General features: G+C 45.9%; 1 protein-coding gene across 2 annotated transcripts; it reads right to left on the minus strand.

Annotated features, from left to right (window-relative positions):
* Window positions 1-10355: 10355 nt before the first annotated feature.
* Window positions 10356-25329, minus strand: Tatdn3 (TatD DNase domain containing 3). 2 transcript variants are annotated; one of them, XM_051148138.1, is made up of 10 exons: window positions 25273-25329; window positions 23415-23447; window positions 22114-22187; window positions 21118-21202; window positions 19161-19223; window positions 17889-17998; window positions 17150-17205; window positions 15133-15245; window positions 13101-13178; window positions 10356-10653 (listed from the first exon to the last, which is right to left on the minus strand). In XM_051148138.1, the coding sequence occupies exons 1-10, from the start codon at window positions 25327-25329 to the stop codon at window positions 10510-10512; spliced, it is 813 nt and encodes a 270-aa protein (XP_051004095.1). In that variant the 3' UTR covers window positions 10356-10509. The 2 variants fall into 2 exon arrangements, with proteins under 2 accessions (XP_051004095.1, XP_051004094.1); XM_051148137.1 differs by having other exon boundaries at window positions 13101-13181.
* Window positions 25330-25331: the final 2 nt, after the last annotated feature.

A 25331-nucleotide genomic window follows, 5' to 3' on the forward strand; every position in this document is an offset into this window, starting at 1 on the left:
CCTTGAACTCACAACGATATGCCTGCCTCTGCCTCGAGAGTGCTGGGATTATAGGCGTGTGCCACCATGCCTGGCTGCCACACAAATTAGTTAGTGTCTTTGTTCCCACTTTATAGGTGATTTAATATTTTACTGATAATAAAAACAGAGATCAAGTCATTTATCCGAGGACACCTGGCTAGGCAGTAAGTAGGCTCTGGCTGGAGACTTCCTCTGTTAACCAGGGTTCTGAACATAGAAGAGCTGAGGTAACAGAAGTCAGAAAGTTCCATCATCACCAGGGGAACAGTCCAGTGGGCTGGTCCTCACTGTGGACTTCAGATAGGCCTTGGGTTGGTGTTATCAAAGGTAACTTATAGTTGATGTCCCTGTGGATAATGATACTGTTATTTCTCTGTATATAGTCAATTCTCATTGTTATGGTAGCTGTATTCGTAACATCATTGTAAACACTGAACTAGCAAATACCAGTCTCCTAGATGGTCACGTTCCTATAAGCATTTGGTCAACAAGTATATAACCTTATTTTCTGTGTATTTGTAGTTTGTTGTTTGTTTGTTTGTCTGTTTGAGACAGGGTTACTTTGTGTACCCTTGACTGTCCTGGACTCCTTTGTAGACCAGGCTGGCCTCGAACTCACAGCGATCTGCCTGCTTCTGCCTCTGCCTCCCGAGTGCTGGGATTAAAGGTGTGCGCCACCGCGCAGTTTGTTGTTATTTTGATAGGGATCATGCCATATTGCCGAGTCTGTTCTTGAACTGCTGGCCTCAAATGATCCTCCTGCCACAGCCTCCTGCGTGAGACTATAGGTAGGTATCTGTGCACCCTGTTTCTGTTTCTGCTTAAAGACACCTTATTAGATATATATTGGAAACTCAAATTTGATTCATTGATTTCACAGCCAACAGTTCCCTACCTCAGGCTTATCAAAGCTTATCTAACACATTCTTCTGCAAAGTACATCACAGCTCTTATGTGTAAGAATAATTGATAGGTGCTGGAGAGATAGCTCAGTGGTTAAGAGCACTGCCTGCTCTTCCAGAGGACCTGGGTTCAATTCCCAGCACCCACATGGCAGTTCACAACTGTCTGTAACTCCAAGATCTGAACACCCTCGCACCAATGCACATAAACTAAAATTAAATAAAATATTAAAAAAGAATAATTGATACTATTTCAGTACTATTGACATTGACTATAGACATTGAAAGAAACAAAACCTCACAATATGATGCTAAATAGACCATAGAAAGTAAAGGCTGAGAGCTACAAAAAGAGGATGGAGCTGGGCGTGGTGGTGCACGCCTTTAATCCCAGCACTCGGGAGGCAGAGGCAGGAGGATCGCTGTGAGTTCGAGGCCAGCCTGGTCTACAAAGTGAGTCCAGGATGGCCAAGGCTACACAGAGAGACCCTGTCTCGAAAAACCAAAAAAAAAAAAAAAAAAAAAAAAAAAAAAGGGGTGGAGCAGCCACGTGAGCCTTACCTGGGAGTGTGGCATCGGGGAGACTCAAACACTGCGCTCTGCACTTCTACAGACTGTGAGAGCCACAAGAGCTGAGCCGGCTGACAGATCTTAGTGAGGGGACTCTACAGAGTCTGCTGGATCATGCTTCGTGTTTTCAAATATCCTCACTGCCCCATGCCACATGCACAGCTTAAGCCCAGCTAAAAGACTGGGAAACGAGGAGGACAGGCTGTGGAAACTGACCGCTCCTGTGCTAGTTATGCAGAGGGCTGCTTGCTCTCTGTGGTCGCAGCCTGTGCAGGCTGGGCTTTTCAACCTCTTGAAAGTCTCAACCAGTTTTTAAAAAACGAGGATCCAGTAGTTTTGGCTTTACTGGATCCCACAAATTCTCATCACAACACATGTAAACAGATTAGTAACTGGGGAGACCAAGATATACTGTTCACTTATAAGATAGAATAAATCTTTCATTTCTAGGTGCCTAATCATGGGATAAAGTTGAGGATAGGCAGCAGTAAACTCTTGATATGTGTGAGCTCAGATAGTGTTATGATACTCCACACATGTCAGGAAACTGAGGCCCTGAGAAGGTGACTTAAGCAAGGTGTGCATGCAATAGTGCATGCACACAGTAGGCATGCACACAGTAAGTAGCATAGCTAGCATATAAACCCAAATGACCCCAAACCCACTCCATTATTTTATGACTAGATTCTGCAACTGAGTGTTGGGCTATAACCCAGGCTGGCCTTGAACTCAATGCAATCCTTCTAGCTCAGCCTCCTGAATGCTGAGGTCACAAGTGTGAGCACCATATCCAGGCTCAACTGCTGCTTTTTGTTGCTGTGTTTTGGTTTGCTTGTTTGTTTTTGTTTGTTTTGTTTCGAGACAGGGTTTCTCCATGTAGCCTTGGCTGTCCTGGACTCACTTTGTAGATCAGGTTGGCTCACAGAGATGCACCTGCCTCTGCCTCCCTAGTGCTGGGATTGCAGACGCCACCACACCGGGACTCAATGGGCTCCTCCTTGTGTGGTGTTCAGACTGCCGCAGATATAGGACAAGGCACAGCTCTAAGCTCACAGCTTTCCCAGAGTGGATAGAGAAAACAGAAAAGGTGTAGAATTCGTCAGAGCAGTCACAGGCTACTGCGGCAGGAGAATACAACACAAGCTGTTGAACTTTGCTGAATTTTGCAGTATTTGTGGGGTGGGGGCGGCAATGACCTGAGCCGATTCTATACCATGTTTGGGAACATAGTCTAGCAGAAGGAGAAAGTCGTGGTAAGTGTGGATTTGCTGCTGAGTCTGGTTTCCGAGTTGGACAGGAAACTAATACGCTTTCTCCGTGTGCTTTCAGGACAGCGAGAATCAGTGCTAACCACTGTGTTAGTAAAATGGCAAACAAGAGCAGTGCGGTGAAAAAACACAGCGGGAGCATGAAGGAGCTCCTAGAAGAGATGAACGAAAAGCGTGAGTCCTATTGCCTGGTGGAAAGAAGCAATCGAGTGAGCTTACTGAGAGTTCAGAAGAGACATTTCAGCCAGGCCTACCAGTCCTTGGCTTGTACACAAATCAAAGAATCTGTTCCTGAAAGTCACAGGAACTCCTGGATCAACCAGAGTCTTCTCCTCACGCACAAGGAGAAAAGACACTTCCCACCAAAAAGTAAGATAATATGGTAGAACTCTTACCAACATGTAGGGGCATAAATACAGAGAGAGAGACTCGGCAGAACTTCCGGGTTGAGAGTGGTTCCAAAGTCTTGCCCTTGGGAGTCTTTGAAGGCAATGCATCTGAAGGCAAAAATTGATTATTCAATGGAAGACCCACAATAGACCAGAGACTCTTTTTTTTTTTTTTTTTTTTTTTTTTGTCTATAGGACCCCAAGTCCCACCATAGCCCCGCACCTTCAATACTTAGGGTCTGGGCCCTGTAGTCTGCATTCCTGGCAGACTGAGGCGGCTCTTAACTGCTGAGGGTCTGACAACCACACTGTGAGAAGAGCTCGTCCCCTGCAGTGACCTCCTGTCTCACCAATTTGTATATAGTTTTATGTTCAAAATGGAAGAAAAATGGAGTTTTAATAACAAATGGGACATATAATGCCACAAGGAGCAGTAGTAGAAGGCTGGGCAGTGGTGGCACACACCTTTAATCTCAGCACTCGGGAGGCAGAGGCAGGTGGATCGCTGTGAGTTCAAAGCCAGCCTGGTGTACAAAGTGAGTCCAGGATAGCCAAGGCTTCACAGAGAAACCCTGTCTCGAAAAACAAAACAAACAAACAAAAGTAATAATAGAAGCAGTAGTAACATGGAGAGAGGTTGGGTGGGAGAGGTAAGTGGTTGTTTTTGTGTTGTTTTTCTGTTTTGGTTTTGTTTTGTTTTGTTTTTCTGAGACAGGGCTTTTTGGTGTTTTTTGTTTGTTTGTTGTTTTGAAACAAGGTTTCTCTGTGTAGCCTTGGCTGTCCTGGACTCTCTTTGTAGACCAGGTTGGCCTCCAACTCACAAAAGTGCACCTGCCTCTGCCTCCCGGAGTGCTGGGATTACAGACATGTGCCACCATGCCTTGCTTATTTTGGTATTGTTTTAAATATGGATTGTGAATATCTGTTCTGTAGTCAAGGCAGGCAACTGACAATATTTTCTTACTTATTTGGAAAAAGTGTACAAATGTGTAAAAATTTACACAAAAAGTGTAAAAATTCAATATAGCCAATACATTATTTAGTTCACAAAGAATGGCCCACATTGTCCATTATGTGGCTATGACTTTGCATTTGGCCAGTGTCCTTAGGGAGTGATGTAGGGAGGTGGTACACTGTGACATGAAAACTCCGTGATTAAGGTTAATCTGTAACAGTTGAGTTTCTTTTGTTAAAAAGCAAACAAACAAAACCCCAACCATCTTCACAAAAAGTAATGCTTTGACTTTTGTTTTTGTTTTTGTTTGTTTGTTTTGTTTTGTTTTTTGAGACAGGGTTTCTCTGTGTAGCCTTGGCTGTCCTGGACTCACTTTGTAGACCAGGCTGGCCTCGAACTCACAGTGATCCACCTGCCTCTGCCTCCTGAGTGCTGGGATTAAAGGTGTGTGCCACCACCAGCTGACATTCTTTTTTTTTAAATTTATTTATTAATTCATTCATATTACATCTCAATTTTTATCCCATCCCTTCTTTTTTTTTTTTTTTTTTTAAGATTTATTTATTTATCACATATACACAGTGTTTTGCCTGCATATACACCAGAAGAGGGCACCAAATCTCATTATAGATGGTTTTGAGCCACCATGTGGTTGCTGGGAATTGAACTCAGGACCTATGGAAGAGCAGGCAGCACTCTTAACCTCTGAGCCACCTCTCCAGCCCCTTATCCTATCCCTTCTATCTTCCCATTCCTCCCTCCCTCCCACTTTCACCCTATTCCCCTCCCCCATGACTGTGACTCAGGGGGACCTCCTCCTCCCCTGTATATGATCATAGGTTATAAAGTCTCTTCTTGGTAGCCTGCTATCCTTCCCCTGAGTGCCACCGGGCCTCCCCATCAAGGGGACGTGGTCAAATATGGGGCACCCGAGTTCGTGTCATAAAAGCCAGATCATGGAAACAGCCCAAGTGTCCCTCAGTAGAAGAATGGATAAAGAAACTGTGGTACATTTATACTATGGAATACTACTCAGCTGTTAAAAGCAAGGAATTCCCAAAATTTGTGGACAAATGAATTGAACTAGAAATGATCATAATGAGTTAACCCAGAAGCAGAAAGACTCAAATGGTATATACTCACTTATAACAAGACACTAGCCAAGGGACATGTCCCATAAAAGTCTTCACCTACCAGGAAACTGGGACAGAGTGGAGGACATCCTATTGGGACTCTAGATGAGAGAAGTATGGGAGAATAGCAAAGTAGAAGGATCCAGAGGGTCCTAGAAACCTACAAGTAGAACATTATGACGGGCAGATCTGGGCCCAGGGGTTCTGCTCAAAACTATGGTACCAGACAAGGACAATACGTGCAGTAAACATCTACCCAGATCTAGCCAATGGACAGGACATTCTCCACAGATGAGTGAAGAGTGGGGACTGATTCTGCCCAGCTGACATTCTTAATTGTAAAAGAAATACTGCAGCCCTCCGTTCTGCCAGGTCACTCAGGACAGCAGGATGTCAGCTGTCACCAATTTGACAGTGGAGAGAACGTCCACCTCTTAGAACACACACACGCACACCTTCAGACAACACAGAGCCTAACACATCTAACCCAGGACTAACTCATAATAGTGTCGAAGCTGCAAACCAGTTATCCCAACATCATTTAGAAAGCCCTTTGTCTTTGCTTTGAGTTTTGATCAAGTGAGAACTAGGGTGGAGATAAAGGGGCGCTGTGAGTTCAAGGCCAGCCTGGTCTACAAATGGAGTCCAGGACAGCCAGCCAGCGCTACACAGAGAGATCCTGTCTTGAAAAAACAAAAACAAAACAAAAAATGTTGGCTTTGTTACTGGAAAAACCAGATCTTCACTGGAGAGACTCACCAGAAAGCAGTCTGGTAGCCAAGTCATCCCTAAAGTATCTCTGGTCCCCAGGGTGGAACTGGACATCTGCTCTAGACTGAGAGCAAGTGAGAGCCCCGGAGGGCAGCAGGCGCAGAGAGAGTTCTCATTTGTTAATTAGGAGCTAGTTTAATAAAGGTGTTAATTTGGTGGGTTTCAACAAATACTAAGCTATCCACATCACTAGCTGCAAAGTTAACAGCCTCCTTTTGGAAGACAGTGCTCTCCTCTGTGCTGGTTGTTGAAGGGTGCTGAGGTCCCGCACTGGCCTTCGCAGGCAGCAGGTGTGCCCTGTGAGTTGCTCTCTGTTACTGTGGAAGGGCACTGTGGCCCAGGCTACTGAGAGAAGGAAGAGTTTGACTTTCAGTTCCAGAAGGTTAGTGAGCATGACTTGAGGCAGCAGGTGGGCATGGCAGCTGCAGCAGGATGCTGAGAGCTCGAGACCTGAACCTGGAGCACAAGGCAGAGGGCTCGCTGCAAGGAGAGCTGAGCCTTAACCCTTCAAAGCTAACTCCCAGTACACACTCCAGCAGCCCACACCCCAAACTTCCTCAAACAGCACCATGACCTGGGGCCCAAGTGTTCAAATGCGGGTGCCTGCCGGGACATTCTCATTCAAGCCTAACTGCCAGAGCACTTGCATCTCTTCTGTTCTCCTGGGACCCTTTTAATTTCTGATCTCTCTCTCTCTCTCATCCTTCAGCCATGTATACTATCACAGTCACTCCACTTGAAGTCACTTGCAGTTTTGTATTGCTGAGACAAAATCCCTGTCACCAAACACATAATTTATCACCACCAGTCTCACCTCCCTCATCTGGGAAGGTGGACAAAGACCCGTGTGAAACTCTGGCCCTCACCGTCCAACCCCGCCCCCATCCAGTGTGTCAGCAAGTCTTGTCAACTTCTCCTTCAAAATCAGTCCCGAATCTGAACTCTACCACCACCCGGCTCAGCCTGTAATCACAGAAGTGTATCAGCCTCTGGTATACAGTGCTCGGGCTCCCCAGTTTGTACCCTTTCTGTTCCCACCTTTACTTCCCTGGACAACACGAATGAACATGTGTCCTATGTCACTTCCTGCTACACTGAGGGTAAAATCCGCATTCCCAGCCTGTGCTGTGTAGTTCTCCAAGAACAGTCCCGACTTGTCTTGTGTCCACATCTCCTCTGCTTACCTGGTCCTTGGCTTTGCTTTCTTCCTCTGCTGGGACATGCCAAGCTGACTCCAGCTGCCACCTCAGGACCTTGGCATGTGTCTCCCTTCCCTGGTGTGTGTGTGTGTGTGTGTGTGTGTGTGTGTGTCTGTCTGTCTGTCTGTCTGTCTGTCTTTCTGAAATATGCAATGTCCACAGTTAATCCCAGCACAAGAACAAACAAGTGAGGAATAATGATGCTCTCTGCCCTTCAGGTTACTCCAAACCGCAATAGATTAGATTTCTGAAATGCTTTTCTCCTTTCTGGTGTTTTGCTTATGAGCCTAGACTTTCACAGCTGAGTCATCAGCCCAATAAATTTAATTTTTATCTTTCAGATAATGCCATATTTGGATAAAGGACATCTCTAGAGACACACAAATAAACTCTTCTGTCAGTCTTCAATGTCTGTGAATTATTTAGAAACATTAGCTATAAACTGGCCTGGCGTCATGGTGGATACCTGTAACCTCAGCACTTAGGAGGACAGTGAATTCCAGGCCAGCCTGGGCTATGTCTCAGGACCTTGTCCCTAAAAGGGCTGGGGACATGTAATAAGACTAGAGCTGAGTTTTCACTTCACAACAGTAGATCCCTAGTTTCAAGAACCTTGACAGGCAATAATCCTTTCCTGAGCATGGGCCCTGGCAGAAGACATTAGATGCTTGATTCACAGCCAAAGGCCCAACCTTTGCCTGTAAGGAGACGTTATCTTTATTATGTGATATAGCCAGGCGTACCTCTGCTCCAAAGGGAAATCTTATCTGTCCTCTGAGGTGATTGCCTGTCCCCAAGGCTATCAGACAGAGCCTCTGCTCCCTGGCTGGACAGAAACAAGAAATAAGATCCACAGTTAATATCCTAAGCAGCCCGATTAGAGATGTCAGGAGTGAACACAGAGCATGAATGCCATGTGGCCGTCCGTATCCATCGCCTCAGCCTTGGAACAACTGGTGGCAGTTCTCTGAACTTGCCTCTGTCCCTTAGCTCCCCCCACCCTCCTGTGAGTTCAATGTCACCTCCTTCAAAACTTCCTTTAGCCGTTCCCATGAAACATTTCTACTTTGCCCTGTGTAGCCCAGAGCAGCCTCAAGCTAAAGCCAGAAATGCAGGAGACATGTGTTGGACCCTGACCCCACCTGAACCAGCAGGCAAGGAGCCGTGCATCTCCCAAGAGTCCGCCGTGAGAACACTTGGCTTCCTGTGGGCCGTGAAGCCGGCTAATGCGCACTGAGGACTGCACACTGCTTCCCTGGCACTCTGGGGAGAACATTGGTATGGCAGCATTGTCACTGTAGCCACAGACAGCTACCTCCTCTCTAAGCTCATACAGACATCCATGCCATTCCTCAGGCCTGCATTGTGCCCAAAGAGATGGGGTGGCAGAGGTAGAGGCCAGACAGAACCACCCACCTTGACCATCCTTGACCAAACCAATCTGACAAGAGGGCCTGGGTCAGTATAAAGGCTGAGCTGTGACTCAGCATGGATGGGCCGTGGGTGGGCTGTGTGAGGATGCTCAGACAATGAGCCCTTACCCACATCTGTACTTTCCCATGCGCAGAAGACACTCCACTTAGGAGCAGAGACCAGAGCATCTGCACATTTCTTCTGGAGTCTTTGCTGGCAAAGCTCTTTTATATATGCCTCCCTTTGTAGGCTGTCCCTCCTCCATGAACCCATGAGGCAGATTACAGAGAGCAGCCTGGACCATAGACATTGTTACTAGGCTGAGGTGCTGGGATGCCTTTAACCTCAGCACTCAGCAGGCAGAAGCAGGTGCATGTCTGTGAGTTCAAGGTCAGCCTGATTGGCGTAGTGAGTTCCAGGCAGACAGGCTAGGCTTTCTAGGGGTGGGAGTGGGGATAGGAATGAAATAAAAACCACTTTACCGTGTCCACATTGGGAAGAAGTCCAGGCTACTGTCTTGCCTGTTTTGTGGCATTTAGATTTAAACAGAGGAGTAGAACTAAATAGTCCTAGTGAAGAACTGTTCTCAGCCACAATCAACCCGTCGTTGTCTAGGCTCTGGTCTGTCCTGAAGGTGGTCTGGTACGTTGTCAGAGCTCCCAATGGCCCTTTGAGGAAAACTCGCTCCCTGAAAGGAGATCCTTGGACTTGGAAGTCTCTTAGGCAGAGATACGGTGTTCTCTGTAAGACGCCTGCCAGTAGCTGAGAGAGGGGAGGGCTGCTGTAAGGCACTGTGACCAAAGCAGCAGATGGAATCCAGCATTGCCTCCTTAAACACCTTCACTCTTGCCGAGATGCCAGGGCCAGCACAGTAGCTCACTAGCCACAACCACCCCATTCAAGCCCTGACTTTCATGCTTAAGCACAAGGGTCATGGGCTTCCTAATTTCAAGAACTAACTAACAGGTGTATGGACAAGTGAGCCAGTCTTTCTTCTGTTACTGTCTCCATCGATGAAGCCAGCCAAACATCTCCTGTCCTGTAGTCACAGAGGCCTACAGTCAATTCCTCAGAGCTGTGTCCTTCCTGGCCAGGTACTGTGGCATGAGGCTGCAGCCACGGCTGTGTAGGAGGCTGAGGCAGCATTACCGAGCCTAAGCAACAGAGTGTCTCCGTAGGAGGCAGGAAATGTCTCAGTGCTCTCACAGCTCAGATCTGGTTCCTTCTCACCTGCACAGCTCAGTTGCACAGCACACCCATAGAGGCCACTGACCACCAAATCTGAAGCATATCAAACTCCGCCATGCACACACTAATTAGTACGTATCCAAAAGACAAAAACCTATGGAGCATCTTCTATGAGCTTATTGTTAAGTGGGGGGACGTGGAGGGGGGTTTGAGGCTCTCTTCCCTCGAGTGGCAATAACTCCAGAAGCCTGTGTGTCCAGTCTGTGACTTCAAAGTACCACAGGGTTACAGTGAGAACCCAGGGTTTCAGTATCAAAGCCAAATCTCCCTTTTATAGAAATAGAGCTTTTAGAAGTCATTATTTTATTCATGTGCATGCATGTCTGGGTAGGGGTATTACCACATGTGTGCTAGTGCTGGAGGAGGCCAGAGACGGGGTTGCATCTTCTGGAGCTGGACAGCGTCACAGGCAGTAGTGAGCCACCCAACATGGCTGCTGGGAATTGGTGGTCTTGAGAGCTCTGGGAGAGTAGCGGGGTGCGCCAAGTGGCCCAAATTTGTTCTTAAGAGGAACATTTCTGTGAAACTATGACTGCTAGCCACATAAAATGGCTTCTTCGTTTCAGATCATTGAAGTGAATGCCTGCTCTCCCGAGCGCTGCCCTGAGCTGGCTGGGCCTTGCACTGGGCGGTTTTGAAGCTATTTCTGGAGCAGGCACTGAAGCTTGGGAAACAGTTTCAATGCATTCTGCGTCGTCACTTCTCGGACCTCCTCCACCGAGAGCCCTTTCACTCGGGCGATGCACTCTGCTGAAATGGAAACGTTGCAGGGTTCATTCCGTGTCTGAAAGAGAACAAAGCTTGACACTCAGTGTACACATCCCTGGAGACTGTAGCTAAGACACACACGGGAGTGAGCCGATAAAACACCCAGTGAGCTCCTTGTCTACCATGAAGGGACTGGCATTTCTTCATTAATGCTTTTTCAAATGGGGGCGGTGAACTTGGCAGGTTTGGTGACAGTGTTGACTCTAAGTCTGTGCTGCTCCAGGAAAGAACCAGGAGACACTTGGAGCTGGAGCCCTGAGCAGCAGCCTGTGAAGCAGCCTGGGCCAGGAAGGGTAGCCCGCCTGAAGGCTTAGCTGTCCTTTGTTCTGGTGCACACGTGACTTCTGGGTAAGGTCACTGCACTCCACTTGGCCCCTCACTTCAAAGGCTCCCAGCCCAGTGTGGTTTAAAAAGCCCCAAGGGCTGGAAAGACTACTCCAAGCAGGCTCTGCCATCTGGATGACTTTAAGGTAACCTCTGCCCCCCATTTTAATACAAGTGAAATAAATACACATTCTCCTTACACTTAGTGGTGTTTCTTTTTTTTTTTTTTTAATTTATTTTATATGCATTGGTGTTTAGCCTACATGTATGTCTGTGTGTGGGTGTCAGATCCTGGAGTTACGGACAGCTGTGAGCTGCCATTGTGGGTTCTGAGAATTGAACCTGGGTCCTCTGGAAGAGAAGCCAATGCTCTTAACCACTGAGCCATCTCCCCAGCCCCTCAGTGGTGTGTTTTAGTGACAACAACAACAACAAAAGCAACAGCAACATTTCTGCAGTCAACAGCATTTAGACTTAAAGAAAAACATTCCTGTAATTATTAAGTGGATACTTGAAATAATAATAAGAGGAATAACATTATTAAGGCAAAAACCCTTGATAATGCAGGCTAACAAAAAAAGAAGTGTGTCAAAGATTCTCATTCAAGGCTGTTCAGCATAGCACAGACTGGCCGAGTGTGCTGGCACACATCTGAGTTTCCAGCCCCTGGGAGGCAGAAGCAGAGGGATCAGGTGTGTAAGGCCAAATGCTGGCTACATGAGACCTGACCTGTCTCAGAAAATTAAACAAAAGCACACAATTTATATATACATATGTATATATATGGACATTATGTTTATACAAAATATTACATACATAGAATGTATATAATGTATACATATATTTTGGCTAATACCAAGTTTTTTATTACAACTTTATTATTTTACATGTATTAACATTTTGCCTGCACATATGTGTACACACCACATGCCTGCCTATTGTCTGTGGAGGCCAGAGGAGGGCATCGGGTTCTCTGGAATTGGAATTACAAGTGCTTATGAGCCAACATGTGGGTGCTGGGAATAGAACCCAGGTCCTCTGGAAGAACAGCCAATGCTCTTAACCGCTGAGCCATCTTTCCAGCCCATAACACGTTTTGCTTATTTGTTTGTTTTTTGGCTGTTTGGTTTCTCTGTGTAGCCCTGGCTGTCCTGGAACTCACTCTGCAGACCAGGCTGGCCTCCAACTCACAAAGATCCATCTGCTGCTACCTCCTGAGTACTGAGATGAAGAGCGTGCGCCACCACTGCCAGGCAACAACAAGTTTTAACAGTGGAACATTATGTAGTTATTAACTACGTTGAGGAAAAGTACATTTATTAATATATATCAGTGAAAGAAGGTTGGAAATAATGCTTCCAGGCTGATCCTATCTTAAGGAGCTAAGTCTGTATGTCTGTATATGGATATAGTGGTCTGGAAGGACATGAGACCTTAACCTACTGATTTTTCATGTATAAGGCTTCGTTCCTTTCTTGGAAGGTCTCATTTAACCTCAGGGTGACACTATGAGAAGACAGCATTCTGTTCACAGCAAAGATGATATCCGAAAAAAACTAATGAGGCTGGGTGTGGTGGCTTTAGTCCCAGCACTCAGGAGGCAGAGGCAGGTGGATCGCTGTGAGTTCAAGGCCAGCCTGGTCCACAGAGGGAGTCCAGGACAGCAGAGCTGTATAATAAAGGCTGTTTTTTAACTTTGTATCAGGTACTGCTAGGCACTTTCATATAATACTGAAAATATTTCACTATTTTAGCCATGTCTCATAACTGAAAAGTCAGCCAGGCATAGTGGTACATATGTATAATCCAGTCCTTGGGGAAGCAGAGGCAGAAGGACCAGGCTCAGCTATATAATGAATGGATAGATAGATAGATAGATAGATAGATAGAGATGATAGAGTTTTGGAGAAATTAAGTAGCTTCTCCAAAGTCAGGCAACTAAGTCTTGAACTCTCAAAAAACATCTGAGAGGAAGCCTTGATAACCCAGACATGTTTTCTAGCACATCTCACAGGAAAGCAGTGCCCTGCAGTGGATAGGCCTCAGCTCAGCATCCGAGTGCCTTGCAGAGTCCCTGCTAAGCCAGAACAGACCCTGGAAGGATGCATCTGCATCCCCACAAGCCCGAGAGCTGCTTACCATTTTTTCTGGTCCTAGCACAGGTGAATCTGTTTCTAAGCAGATAGAACTTAGAGGCAGCTGTTTCACAAGCTTCTGCTTCTTAGAGAAAAGAGAGAGTAAGTTTATAACAGGAGGAAGTGAACAACAGTGACTTACATGTGGGCGGGTCTTGTCCTGAAGGGCACTTCCATGCATCCTTACCACTAAGGCACCAGTGGTCTCTCGACAGCTAGCATGCTGTCACCAGACTACTTCTGACAGCCACTTTAAAATAGGAATATTGCCTAAAATTGCAAAAATTATCCAAAGCTTCCAGGGAACCAAATGGATTAAAATAAAAATAAGAAATGCCCCACAAGAAATCTAGTGCAGGGCTGGGGAGATGGCTCAGAGGTTAAGAGCACCATCTGCTCTTCCAAAGGTCCTGAGTTCAATTCCCAATAACCACAAGGTGGCTCATGACCAGCTGTCATGAGATCTGGTGCCCTCTTGTGGTGGGCAGGCACACATTTGGGCAGAATACTGTATAAATAATTAATAAAATTTAAAAAAGAAAGTACACAGAAAATGCTGCTAAGAAAGAGATTTTAAGTTCTCTGGTTAGCTGTCAGTTCTACATTCTGCACTTTGGGTTTTGAAAAGTGATACAGATGTGTCTCACAGAACTGAAGACATCACTGATTGCACTCTGTATCCTCATCGACAGAGTATGGAAAAATATGTGTCATAAAAGTGACCAAATATGGCAAATTACGAAAGATTTCCTTTTAAGTATTTTGAAGTGTAATTCATATGGCATAACAGTCACTCTTTAAATATATATATTTGATTAAGATATAACCAGTTGTTTCTTATTCATCCCTCCAATCACTAGCCAAAAGCAACCAACTTTCTGCCTTGTCTGCATTTCATAGAAACAGAATCTCCTAACGTGTATCCTTTTGTGTCAGGCTGCTCTCTCCTAATATGTTTCATGGCTCACTCATGCTGTGACATGATTAGGTATCCCATTCCTCCTTGTGGCCGAGGCATGCCACCCTGTGCAGGTGTGCCACACCGTGCTGCTCGGGCAGTGGCCACTAGACTCACCTCTAGCTTGTTTCTGGTCACGCACAAGGCCCCACTTTTGTGTAGGATATTTTTTTCCTTTGGGTGTATCTTCCTAGGGCGGAGTTAGTTGGTAACAGTAATTCTACACTTAGTTTCAGGGGGACTCCGACTCAGTGGTGTGGAATGCACCCCTGCACTCCCCTGAGGGAATGACACCAGCTTCTCTTCAGGCACCAACTGCTCTTTTCTGTTGTTTTCTTCAGAGAATTATCTGCTTTGTGGTTAGACTTAAATCCTTTGCCCGCTTTGCGGCCAGGTTCCTGTTTTCATCATTGGACTGTATTTGTACCTACCTACCCCGGGTACTGTGCTCTCACGGGACACATGATTTGAAACTACTTTTCTTTCTGTGGATTGTCTTTTCGGTTTACTGATAGTATATTTTGAAATATAGAAGTCTTATTTTCTTTTATTGTGGACATTTAATTGTTTGTTTGTTTGTTTTTGTTCTTTGTTTTTTGAGACAGGGTTTCTCTGTGTAGTCCTGGCTGTCCTGGACTTAACTTTGTAGACTAAGTTGGCCTCGAACTCACAGTGATCCACCTGCCTCTGCCTCCCTGAGTGCTGGGATTACAGGTGTGTGCCACCGTGCCCGGCTTCAGATTCATTTTTAAGTTTTCTATATGTTTGAATAGAAACTTAAGACTAATTTTGGGCTGGGCAATGGTGGCACACGCCTTTAATCCCAGCACTTGGGAGGCAGAGGCAGGGGGATCGCTGTGAGTTCAAGGCCAGCCTGATCTAAAAAGTGAGTCCAGGGCAGTCAAGGCTATAAACAGAGAAACCCTGTCTCGAAAACCAAAAAATAAAAAAATAAAAATAAATAAAAAACTAATTTTGAAATGTAACTAAAATAGTATCATAAGTTTGTCACAAAGCTTAGGTTTTAAATCGTACCTCACAAAGTGTTTTAACAAAGCGTTTTAATCGGAGACTTTACCTGCCCACTTCTTACGATGGACGGTGGTATTGAGAAGTAGTAACCAGCCCTCACTCCCTCCATGGCTACGGATGGCCGGCCGTCGAACGCGTGCAGGAGCACCTGCTCAGCACCTCTCAAGGGAAAAAGAAATCAGTGTTCGGTTCTGTCCCTACAAGAGCTAGTCAAAATAAACAGAGTCTGGATTTTAAGAAATATTTATCACCGGGATATAACGATCAGATTCCATGATAAATAGACAATGTTCAGAAAAAAGACAAACACTGAAATGCAATTTTTAAAACAATCATCTAAACTTTCTACATTTCTAGATCTTTTCTATATGCCTGTGAGCTGCAAAATGATTATTTAATAGAAGGGTGTTAAGCAAACTGATTTTCCTAACAGAAATTCAAGTAGAAAAAAAATGGACTTATAATTAAACAAGCCTTGGTTCATGAAACCAACCCCTACTCTTTGTGCATGCATGTGTGTGCATGTGTGTATGTGTTTGCACGCGCGTGTGTCGCTGAGGACCAGACCCAGACCCTTCCTCATACGAGGCAATCCCTCTCCCACTAAGGAACGTTCTTCCACACCGGCTGCAGCTCTTTTTTTTTTTTTAATATAGCATGTATTTATTGTATGCGCATTGGCAGTTTGCCTACATGTATATTTGTGTGAGGGTGTCACAGACAGATGTGAGCTCCGGCTGCAGCTCTTACAGGATAATTGTCCAGCTGACTCCTGAAGGGACAGATTCCTCACTGACCACACCTCTAACTGCATGGAGTTTTATTACTTCATCGTCTTTTTTTTTCAAATAGTGTGAATATTCATTATGGTCATAAATTTGTTATAAAATTTATTTAGTAGGTCACAACCAATCAATGTATGCTTTTGTACACACATACTGTAGACTAAACACACATGTACATGTACATGTACATGCACTGCTTGTTATACGTCGGACGGCCGTTTTTAATGCATATAGGAGTCTAAAAATAAGATGCATTTCTTATTGTTGGTGGCATTTTAAGCTTTGGAAGAGAATTATGTTCAGATTAGGAGAGTCCAGAGCAGGTAGCTGTGTTCTTTACAGATGATGGCCACAATCTGCACAGTACTGCTTTTTTATTTACTTATTCTTTTTACATATTTAATTTGTTGTATATATGTGTTTGCATAAATACCACGTGCCATAGCAGAGGGCAAAGGTTCTTGCCTGATACCTTCTGGTATCTGAGACTTGACATCTGGTCTTCAGGCGTGTGTGCAAGCCTCTCTACTCTCTGGCCCCCAAGGCAGCAGACAGAAAACATGCATACCAGGAGCAATGAGACTGCCCTTTTTGCCTTACTTTCTTCTTTCTTGTTAGAGCCAGGGGCAGGAAAGATGGCTGTATGGTTAACAGTACTTGCTGGTCTTACAGAGGACCTAGGTTCAGTTCCCAAAACTCACATGGCAGCTCACAACTTTCTATGAGTCTAGATCTAGGGCACCTGATCCCCTCTTCAGGCCTCTGAGGACACCTGGCACAGGTGCAATGAATGTACATATATACATGCAAAAAACACTCATATGCATAAGATAAAAATAAATTGAGAAATCTGAACTTCAAGTTTTCACTTGCTCTAGTTAAGCCTGATAAATACATAACTGCACAAAAATAACCTTGTAAATATTAGCCTGGCAAACAAATCCATCCTGGTGAGTTTCTTTCTTTCTTTCTTTTCTTCTTCTTCTTCTTCTTCTTCTTCTTTTTTTTTTTTTTTTTTTTTTTTTTTTTTTTTGGTTTTCTGAGACAAGGTTTCTTTGTGTAGCCCTGACTGTCCTGGACTCAATGTGTAGACCAGGCTAGCCTCGAACTCACAGAGATCTGCCTGTCTCCCAAGTGCCGGGATTAAAAGCGAGTGCCACCACGCCCGGCTCCTGGAGGGTTTTGTCTCCACTCTTCATACATTTCTTCAGGGACGCACGCTTGCTCCCTAGAGCCTCAGCTGGAACTGCGAAGCCTGAATGTTAGGGATATAAGTACCTTGCTCACGTAAGAGGCTGATGGTGGGTCTTCCAGCTGAGCGCGAATGCACGTTTCTGTTTAACAATAACAAAATTCCTTTGAAGACTTTTAATTAGGAAAATACTGTTTTGTGGTATTAAAATAATCCCTGAGGCTGGAGAGATGACTCAGCTACTCTCACAGAGGACCAGGTTTCATCCCAGCACACAGGGCAGCAGCGGGTTAACAGCTCTAACTGCAGTTCCAGGTACCCCACGCCCTCTCCTGGCCACCACAGGCACTGCACGCACACGGACCACAGACACACATGCAGGCAAACATCCACGCACAGAGAGAATGACTTTTAAAAAGTAACTCGGGGGGGGGGGGGGGGTTGGGGATTTAGCTCAGTGGTAGAGCGCTTGCCTAGCAAGCACAAGGCCCTGGGTTCGGTCCTCAGCTCTGGAAAAAAAAAAAAAGATTAAAAAGTAACTCGGGGCAGGGACAGGTTGGGGTGGGGGCTGGCTGGAGAGATGGCTCAGTGGTTAAGAACACTGTCTGCTCTTCCAAAGGGCCCAGGCTCAATTCCTGGCACTCACATGGCAGCTCACAACTGTCTAATTCCAGTTCCAGGAGAGGAGACCTGACACCCTCACACCAATGCACATTAAAAACAAAACAAAACAAAAACCTCACGGGAAAAGAGACATAGGGCTCATTATAAGAGGACCAGCCATTACACAATTTGCTCTTTAGTTACGAGAGATAGTTCACCTACAAAGGCACGTTGAGTCTTTTGGCCAATTGGACCTGTCTGATCAGGACCTGTCTTTGCTCCTCCTTCTCTTCATTGGTGCCCACAAATCTAGGGGAGAAGTCTAGCCCCACCTGCAACAGGAAGACAAAGATTGTCACATCTCACATCTCACATCTCCACGTGTGACGCCCACAGAGACTATGAGTGGGTACTCAGGGCACATATATCACTACACAGCAGCCCCATGAAAATACTAGCCAAGTAGACATAATTAACTTCAATATACCCCAACATCTAAGCTGTTTTATAGTTCTCTTGTGGGGTACCACAACTCTAAAACCCACTATGTATGTCACACATCTCAGTCTGGGGCCAGCACTGACAAGTCACACCAGGCCACGCACTGGCACTGCAGGTTACAGAAGCCCATTTCTATTGCTGCTGCCTGGACGTGCGTGCTAAGAACTCTCTCCAGAATTTAAGAAACATGGTATTTCATTTTTTTTTCCCCCCCAGAGCTGAGGACCGAACCCGGGGCCTTGCACTTGCTAGGCAAGCACTCTACCACTGAGCTAAATCTCCAACCCCAGAAACGGTATTTCATCACAAACTCAAGACTAAAGTATGCCTTTATGTTACCTGTGATTTTTTTTTTGTTTGTTTTGTTTTGTTTTGTTTTGTTTTTTCGAGACAGGGCTTCTCTGTGTAGCCTTGGCTGTCCTAGACTTGCTTTATAGACCAGGCTGGCCTTGAACTCACAGCGATCTGCCTGCCTCTGCCTCCCAAGTGCTGGATTAAAGATGTGTGCCACCACCACCCGGCTGTGAAGCTTCTTTAAAAATTGCGTTTATTGGGTTGAAAGTCACACAGGGATACCACAGTGCACATGTGGAGGTCAGAGGACAACTTTCAGAAGTCAGTTCTCTCCTCCTGCCATGTAGGTCCAGGTCCTCAAACTTGGTGGCAGCTGCTTTCACATGTGGAACCATCTCACTGGCCCTCCCTCTCCAGGCCTCTCAGCCTCACAGAGCAATGGCCACACTTAAGCAAAAGCAAAGTCTTTAGAAATATTATTACAGCATCTTCTCCCACTAGGAGGAGCCTAGAGTAAGGCTTTCTGTTGCTTAATCCCCAAGTGCTTTTGTTTCCTGAAGAAGTATCCCATTCTTGGCAGGCTAAACAGGATAAGCACAGCTATCTAAGTCGGTTACAGCGACTAGTACTGAGCTAAGGATTAGTGCCTCTATCCTGTGGAGGTCTGGACTGGACATTGTCTCGTCAGCAAAGGTTTACCTCTCCAATTGCCAGCAACCGATCCTTGTATTTCTCAATAACAGGCAACGCTACATCCAAATCCTGCAAGGAAAAGAGATGTAAATGTGTCAACGCCCAGAGTAGGAGCATCGTTCCTCAGTGTGTGCTGCGTGCCAGGCCCTAAGCCACACTGGGACTTCACGTCACTGCATCCACTCCCCACGTCAGCAGCTCTAACTAACATCTGAGTAGGAACAGCCACACATGTTCCGGCCACAGGCTTGTGAGGCCCTCTCTGCTTAGGAGGCATTCGCTCACAGGTCTGACTTGCAGTTCCTGGAGAGGCTGAGAGGTCACAGGTGGTGGCCATGCACATGGCTCTGTCGTCCCTAAGCAGCGGTTTGTCAGTTCATGACAGTGACACTCCATATTCCCTTCACTTTCTTTGCATTGATTTGTCTTGAGCTCGGGCTCGGGCTATCTGTCACAGGAGTTCAACGATACAAACAATGCGCTTCCCGTATGAGCTTGGGAACTACTGAGGCAGTGGCACGCTGTTCATTTCTGTGACGTTACCTTTGCATTTAAGAGAACTTTGCCTGTGGTGGCCTTCTAAGGAGAAGACAAAATTTAGAAATTGCTTATATAAAAGCCGGGTGGTGTTGGCACACGCCTTTAATCCCAGCTCTTGGGAGGCAGGAGCAGGTGGAGTGCTGTGAGTTCGAGGACAGGCTGATCTACAAAGTGAGTCCGGGACACAGAGAACTCCTGTCTCGAGAGAAGCAAGGAAGGGAGGGAAGCAGCTGACGGAGGAGCAGGTGTGTGCTCATGGAGAGAGGGAGGCAGAGCAGAGGGAGAGCAGTGAAGGCCTCCAAAAGACGTCACAGCAGACTTGGTCAGAAAGAGCCCACTCTGCCTGGGAGCTACCAGCTAGGACCTCACACTGTGGAGAAGCTGCCTGGCATCAGCTGGGACGGTTGTCAGACAAGACATCTTCCTCGGTGGACATTCAGAGCGCTCTGCCTCTGGGGCCAGGGCACTGGACAAGAGGAGAAACAGCTTGCTTACAAAGTCTGAGTCAGAAAAGAGGAATGAAGTTTGGATTTGCGTGGGTTTTTTGTTGTTGTTGTTTTTTTTTTTTTTTTAGTTTTTTGAGACAAGGTTTCTCTGTGTAGCCTTGGCCATCCTGGACTCACTTTGTAGACCAGGCTGGCCTCGAACTCACAGCGATCCACCTGCCTCTGCCTCCCGAGTGCTGGGATTAAAGGCGTGCACCACCACCGCCGGTGACTTTTAACTTTTTAACTGGGGACTGAACCCAGGCCCTTGAACATGGTAGGCAAGCACTCTTTCACTGAGGTAGGGCTCATCCCTCTTTGTAATTTTTACTTTAAGGTAGTCTCACTTTGAGACAAGATTCTCACTGGGACCTAGGAGGAGGAGGAAGAAGAGGAGGAGGAAGAGGAGGAAGAGGCGGACAAAGAGGAGGAGGAAGAGGAAGAGGAGGAAGAGAGGAGAGAAAAAAGAAGGACATAGAGGAGGAGAAGAAGGAGAAGGAGAAAGATAAGGAGGAGGAGGAACAGGAAGGAGGAGGAAGAAGAGGAAAGAGGAGGAGGGGGAGGAAGAAGAGGAGGAGAAGGAGGAGGAAGAGGAGGAAGAGAAGAAAAAGGAGGTGGAAGAGGAAGAGGAGAAGGACAAAGAGGAAGATGAGAAGGAAGAGGAGGAAGAGGAAGGAAGAGGGAGGAGGAAGAGGAAGGAGGAAAGGGGGAAGAGGAAGGAGGAAGAAGAGGAAGAGAGGAGGAAGAAGAAGAACAGCAGCAGCAGCCGCAGCAACCTTGGCTGATGTTACAGCTCAGGGCAGAATGCTTGCTTAGCATGTCTGAGGCTGTAGGTCCCATCCACACACCACAAAGAACAGAAACTAGAGAGTAGTGTGGGGACGGTTACTGAGTCAACAGTTCCACCCGTTGTGGCTCTTATTTTACATGACGTTTACCTTTAATGTCACACTTCTTGGTTTTTCTGGTGAAAGTTCTTGAACTGGGTGAACTCCCAGACATGGCAGGATGAATCCAGTATACCTAAAAATGTAGAAAAACTTAGAGAACAACTTTGGGCCAGGAGATCAGTGTCTCCCTACAGAACAAAAAGGAAAAAGCCTCTGCTTTTAGGGCTATGTTAAGATGTCTTCTCCTCACTGATCATGCTATTTCCCTTGAGACAAAGTCTCACTATGTAGCTTTGGCTGGCCTGGAACTTACTCTGTAGACCAGGCTAGCCTTAAACTCACAAAGATCCTTCTGCCTCTATCTCCTGAGTGCTGGATTAAAGGCGTACTCTATCAAGCCCAGCTGCTTTTCCTCATTCTTTCAAAAAACAATTCTTTGATGTTATTTATTTTGGACATAACTATTTTTATTTGCAACATTTTAAAATCATCATTAAGCAGGTGTAGGCTCTGTGCTTTGGTCTCAGCATTAAGATGGCGAGAACGGGAGGGCTGCCTGAGTTCCTGAGGTCAAGACTGGCCTCAGCAACATAAAATAAAACTTTAATTAGAAGTAGCATCAGAGCAGGAGAGGTGGCTCCACAGATAAAGCTCCAGGACCTGAATTCAGCTCCCAGCTAGGCAGGCATGGTGGCTTCCTGTAACCTCAGCCCTGGGGAGGCAGACGAAGAGGCAGGGGACCCCTGGAGCCAGGCAGGACAGCCAGCCTAGCCAGAGCCAGTGAGCTCGTGGTTTAGTGAGGAACCTAACCTCACTACATACAGAGGGAGCCACCAAGGAAGACACCTAACATCAGCCGAGGGTGTCTACATGCCCACATATGCATGCACATCTGCACACAAATGTGAACACACACACACCCAACAAAGAAGAAGAAGAAGAAGAAGAAGAAGAAGAAGAAGAAGAAGAAGAAGAAGAAGAAAACAACAACAACAAACAAACAACAGCAGCAGCAGCAGCAACAGCAACAGGAACAGCAAAAACCTTTCTGAAAGTTGTATAATTCTTTCAAATTCTCCTGCGTGTTCAGCAACTGTCACAAGGGCTATAACATTAGCCTAAAAAACAAAACAAAACACAAGAATAGAACAGAATACCAAATAATATACTCATTTAATATAAATTAAGGGAAATGTTAAAGCTTTCTATATAATCAAAAGGATTATTTCTTTTTATTTATTTATTTATTACTTATTATTTCTTATTATTATTCTTACAGTTCTTATTATTTCCAGCCTTCCCTATGTTTGATGAGTACAACTGTCCCCTCATTAACCTACGCGGACCAAAAGCAGGCACTGCTCTAATTTTCTGGACAAAGACAGTGTGTGGGAGCAAATGAGGTCTTTAGGGTCACGTGACCCCAAAGCCCATTGCCACTTAAGCTGCCTCACGACGGTGTGCAGCTAATTCCATAAATACTTTCAAGATTTTATAATTTGTATTTTTAAATTTTATTTTTACTTATTCTCTGTGTGTGCACACGCATGTGCATGTGCACGCCACAGTGAGCATGTGGAATCCGAGAACACCTCTGTGGAGTCAGTTCTGCTCTTCCACTGTGGTACCAGGGACTGCGCTCGGAACATCAGGTTTGCAAGTGTTTTTTATCCATGGAGCCATCTCTCCAGCCCTTGCTAACTTTTTTTCTAACAAATCAAACTGTTTCAGAAGATCTTTGTAATTTATCCTAGATCTCCAAGACAATGTGACTTTAAGAAGTGAAAGAGTGGGGGCTGGAAAAATGGCTCAGAGGTTAAGAGCACTGGCTGTTCTACCAAAGGTTCTGAGTTCAATTCCCAGCAACCACAAAGTGGCTCACAACCATCTAAATGAGATCTGGTGTACTCTTCTGGTGTGCGGACAGAATACTGTATAAATAATGAATAAATAAATCTTAAAAAAAAAAAAAGTGAAAGACTGACTGGCCCATTCTTCAGTGCTGCCAAGCATGGTGGCTGTAGGAACATATTTTCAAATCAGACTAACATGTCTCTGTCACTTCACTGGCATGTGTCTTTGACCTATTACTAACCTTTAGACATTAGATTCCTCATCTTTCTGACGGAGCACATATGACTATAAAAGAGCAACTGCCTCAGAAAGTGAGACTTTAAATGAGCTAACATTCAGTAGGGGCTTAGCTCTGTGGCTGGCATGGAGAGAACACTTTAATGCTGTTTACTGTGGAAAGCCTAGCAGAGTCCGTCTAAACAATACCTAAAACCAGCACGTCGTGAGGAGGCAGAGGGGAGCAAACGGGGAGGCTGTGGACACTAACTTACCTTCTTGGCTTTCTCCAACACATCATCCAGATCCTACAACAAATGTAAGCAAGCACACTTACTGTACGCGAGTAATTGACTGCTCTTTGGCCACATACGTGCAGAAGAGGCACCATAACGGACAACATTGTTAGCAAGGGGCAGGGTGGCAGAAAATGATGGGCCACCATTGACTCTTGCACTCAGAGCACACACTGCACCGAAACAGAAACCTCTGCTGCCAAGCACACGTCCTCTCTCACTCCACCCGTTAGCCGCTTTTGGACGTCTCCCCCACACTTTGCTTTTATATCACTGGTGGCTGCTCTGAATTCGCCTTGACTGTCCTTTTGTGACTTCAGGCTCTTTTCTCTGCCTCAAGAGACCTCATGTTTCTCTGTGTTCATTTACCATCCTCAGCACGTGCACCTCCAGGCCAGAAGAGGGCGCCAGATCTCATTACAGATGGCTGCGAGCCACCATGTGGCTGCTGGGAATTGAACTCACGACCTCTGGAAGAGCAGTCAGTGCTCTTAACCTCTGAGCCATCTCTCCAGCCCATATCTTCAGCTTTTTATGGTTTTTGGCTATCGTGCTGAATCTCCAAGTGGCCTCAGTGTTTACTGTCCCCTGGACCCAGGACTCTCACTGACTATATAATCTCCACTGGAATGGGATTAGACTTACCAGTATGTCCTCACTTAGGGTTTCTATCTGCCCGCCTCCCTACTCCAGTCCCAAACCGTGGGTCTTTCCTCATCTCAACAAAGAGCATCACCACCTGATACTCATGATATTCTTACAGACTGGCCTCTACTGTTAGGATTCTGCTTCAGTCTGCCTACCTGTGATGTCACTGCTTACCTGCCATGGGGGACGTGCCTCTACCCTGGGCCATATAAAAGACACCCTCCACGTGCCCCCCCAACCCGCACTCTCTCTATCTCTCTTCTTCTCTACCTCTTCCCTACTTTCTCTGTTTCTCTTCTCTTTTTCTGGGGTACCCCTTCCCCCCTGCTCTCTATATGCTCATGCTCCCCCAATTCTCATTTAATAAACTCTGTATAACATGACATCTGCCTAGTACCTTGTATTCTATCATCCGCCTTAATCTTTAATTTTTATATATAACATCTACAATCTCTTGCTTGTAAACTGAGACATTTCTTAAAGGGTTAGCTTTCTCTCCTCCACGTTTTTGCCACTCAGCAGCAACTTTGTCTTCAGAATATTCTGTTTCTTCTTCTTTAAAAAATCACTCTTAAGGCTCTAATGGGTTAAAACTGTGCACCTAATGCAATCTGAATGTCTTACTGACCTACCTCTCCCATCCCATGAAAATCTCCTCAGTCTTTGAAATTTCTCTTTTATTAAGCATTTCCAGCTGTTCGTTAACTAAAATAGGCCAAATTCTACACTGTATTCGGTTCTGCAACCTGCCGGTGTTCCTCATTATCGTTCACTCCCACCGCGAGAGTCACCTCCAAGAAACAGACACCTGCTCCCCTCCATCTTCACTCTCCCCAGCAGCCGGCGGCGAAGCCTATTCCCACCCCTACACACGTGCCCCATCCCGTGCTATTCTTGTTTGCCCCTCTCCCGGCCTAGAACGGGGACCTCTGCTAAGGCCTAGGATGGATCAGCCCAGAACAGGGGTGGTAGGAGAAAGGGCTGTTGAAACGACAAACGCAAGCTTCGTGGAGTTAGTTCACCGCTGTCTAAGATGAGAAAGAACAACCAGTACCACGATGGAGAGTCAAAGGGAAACCGGTCAGGTCGCCTTAGACCTAAGTTCTGAGGATCTGGGGGAGAAAAGATAACTTGCAGGAAAGGACGCAGCCCTCCCGACTCCCGCAAGCCCCAAATCGCCCTCACATACGCTGTCAAAATCCGGGGCGGAGAGATGGCAATGACAGTCCACCAGCCCCAAACCCATAG

This window comes from Acomys russatus, chromosome 6 (genome assembly GCF_903995435.1).
Source record: "Acomys russatus chromosome 6, mAcoRus1.1, whole genome shotgun sequence".
NCBI classification, from domain to species: Eukaryota; Metazoa; Chordata; class Mammalia; order Rodentia; family Muridae; genus Acomys; species Acomys russatus.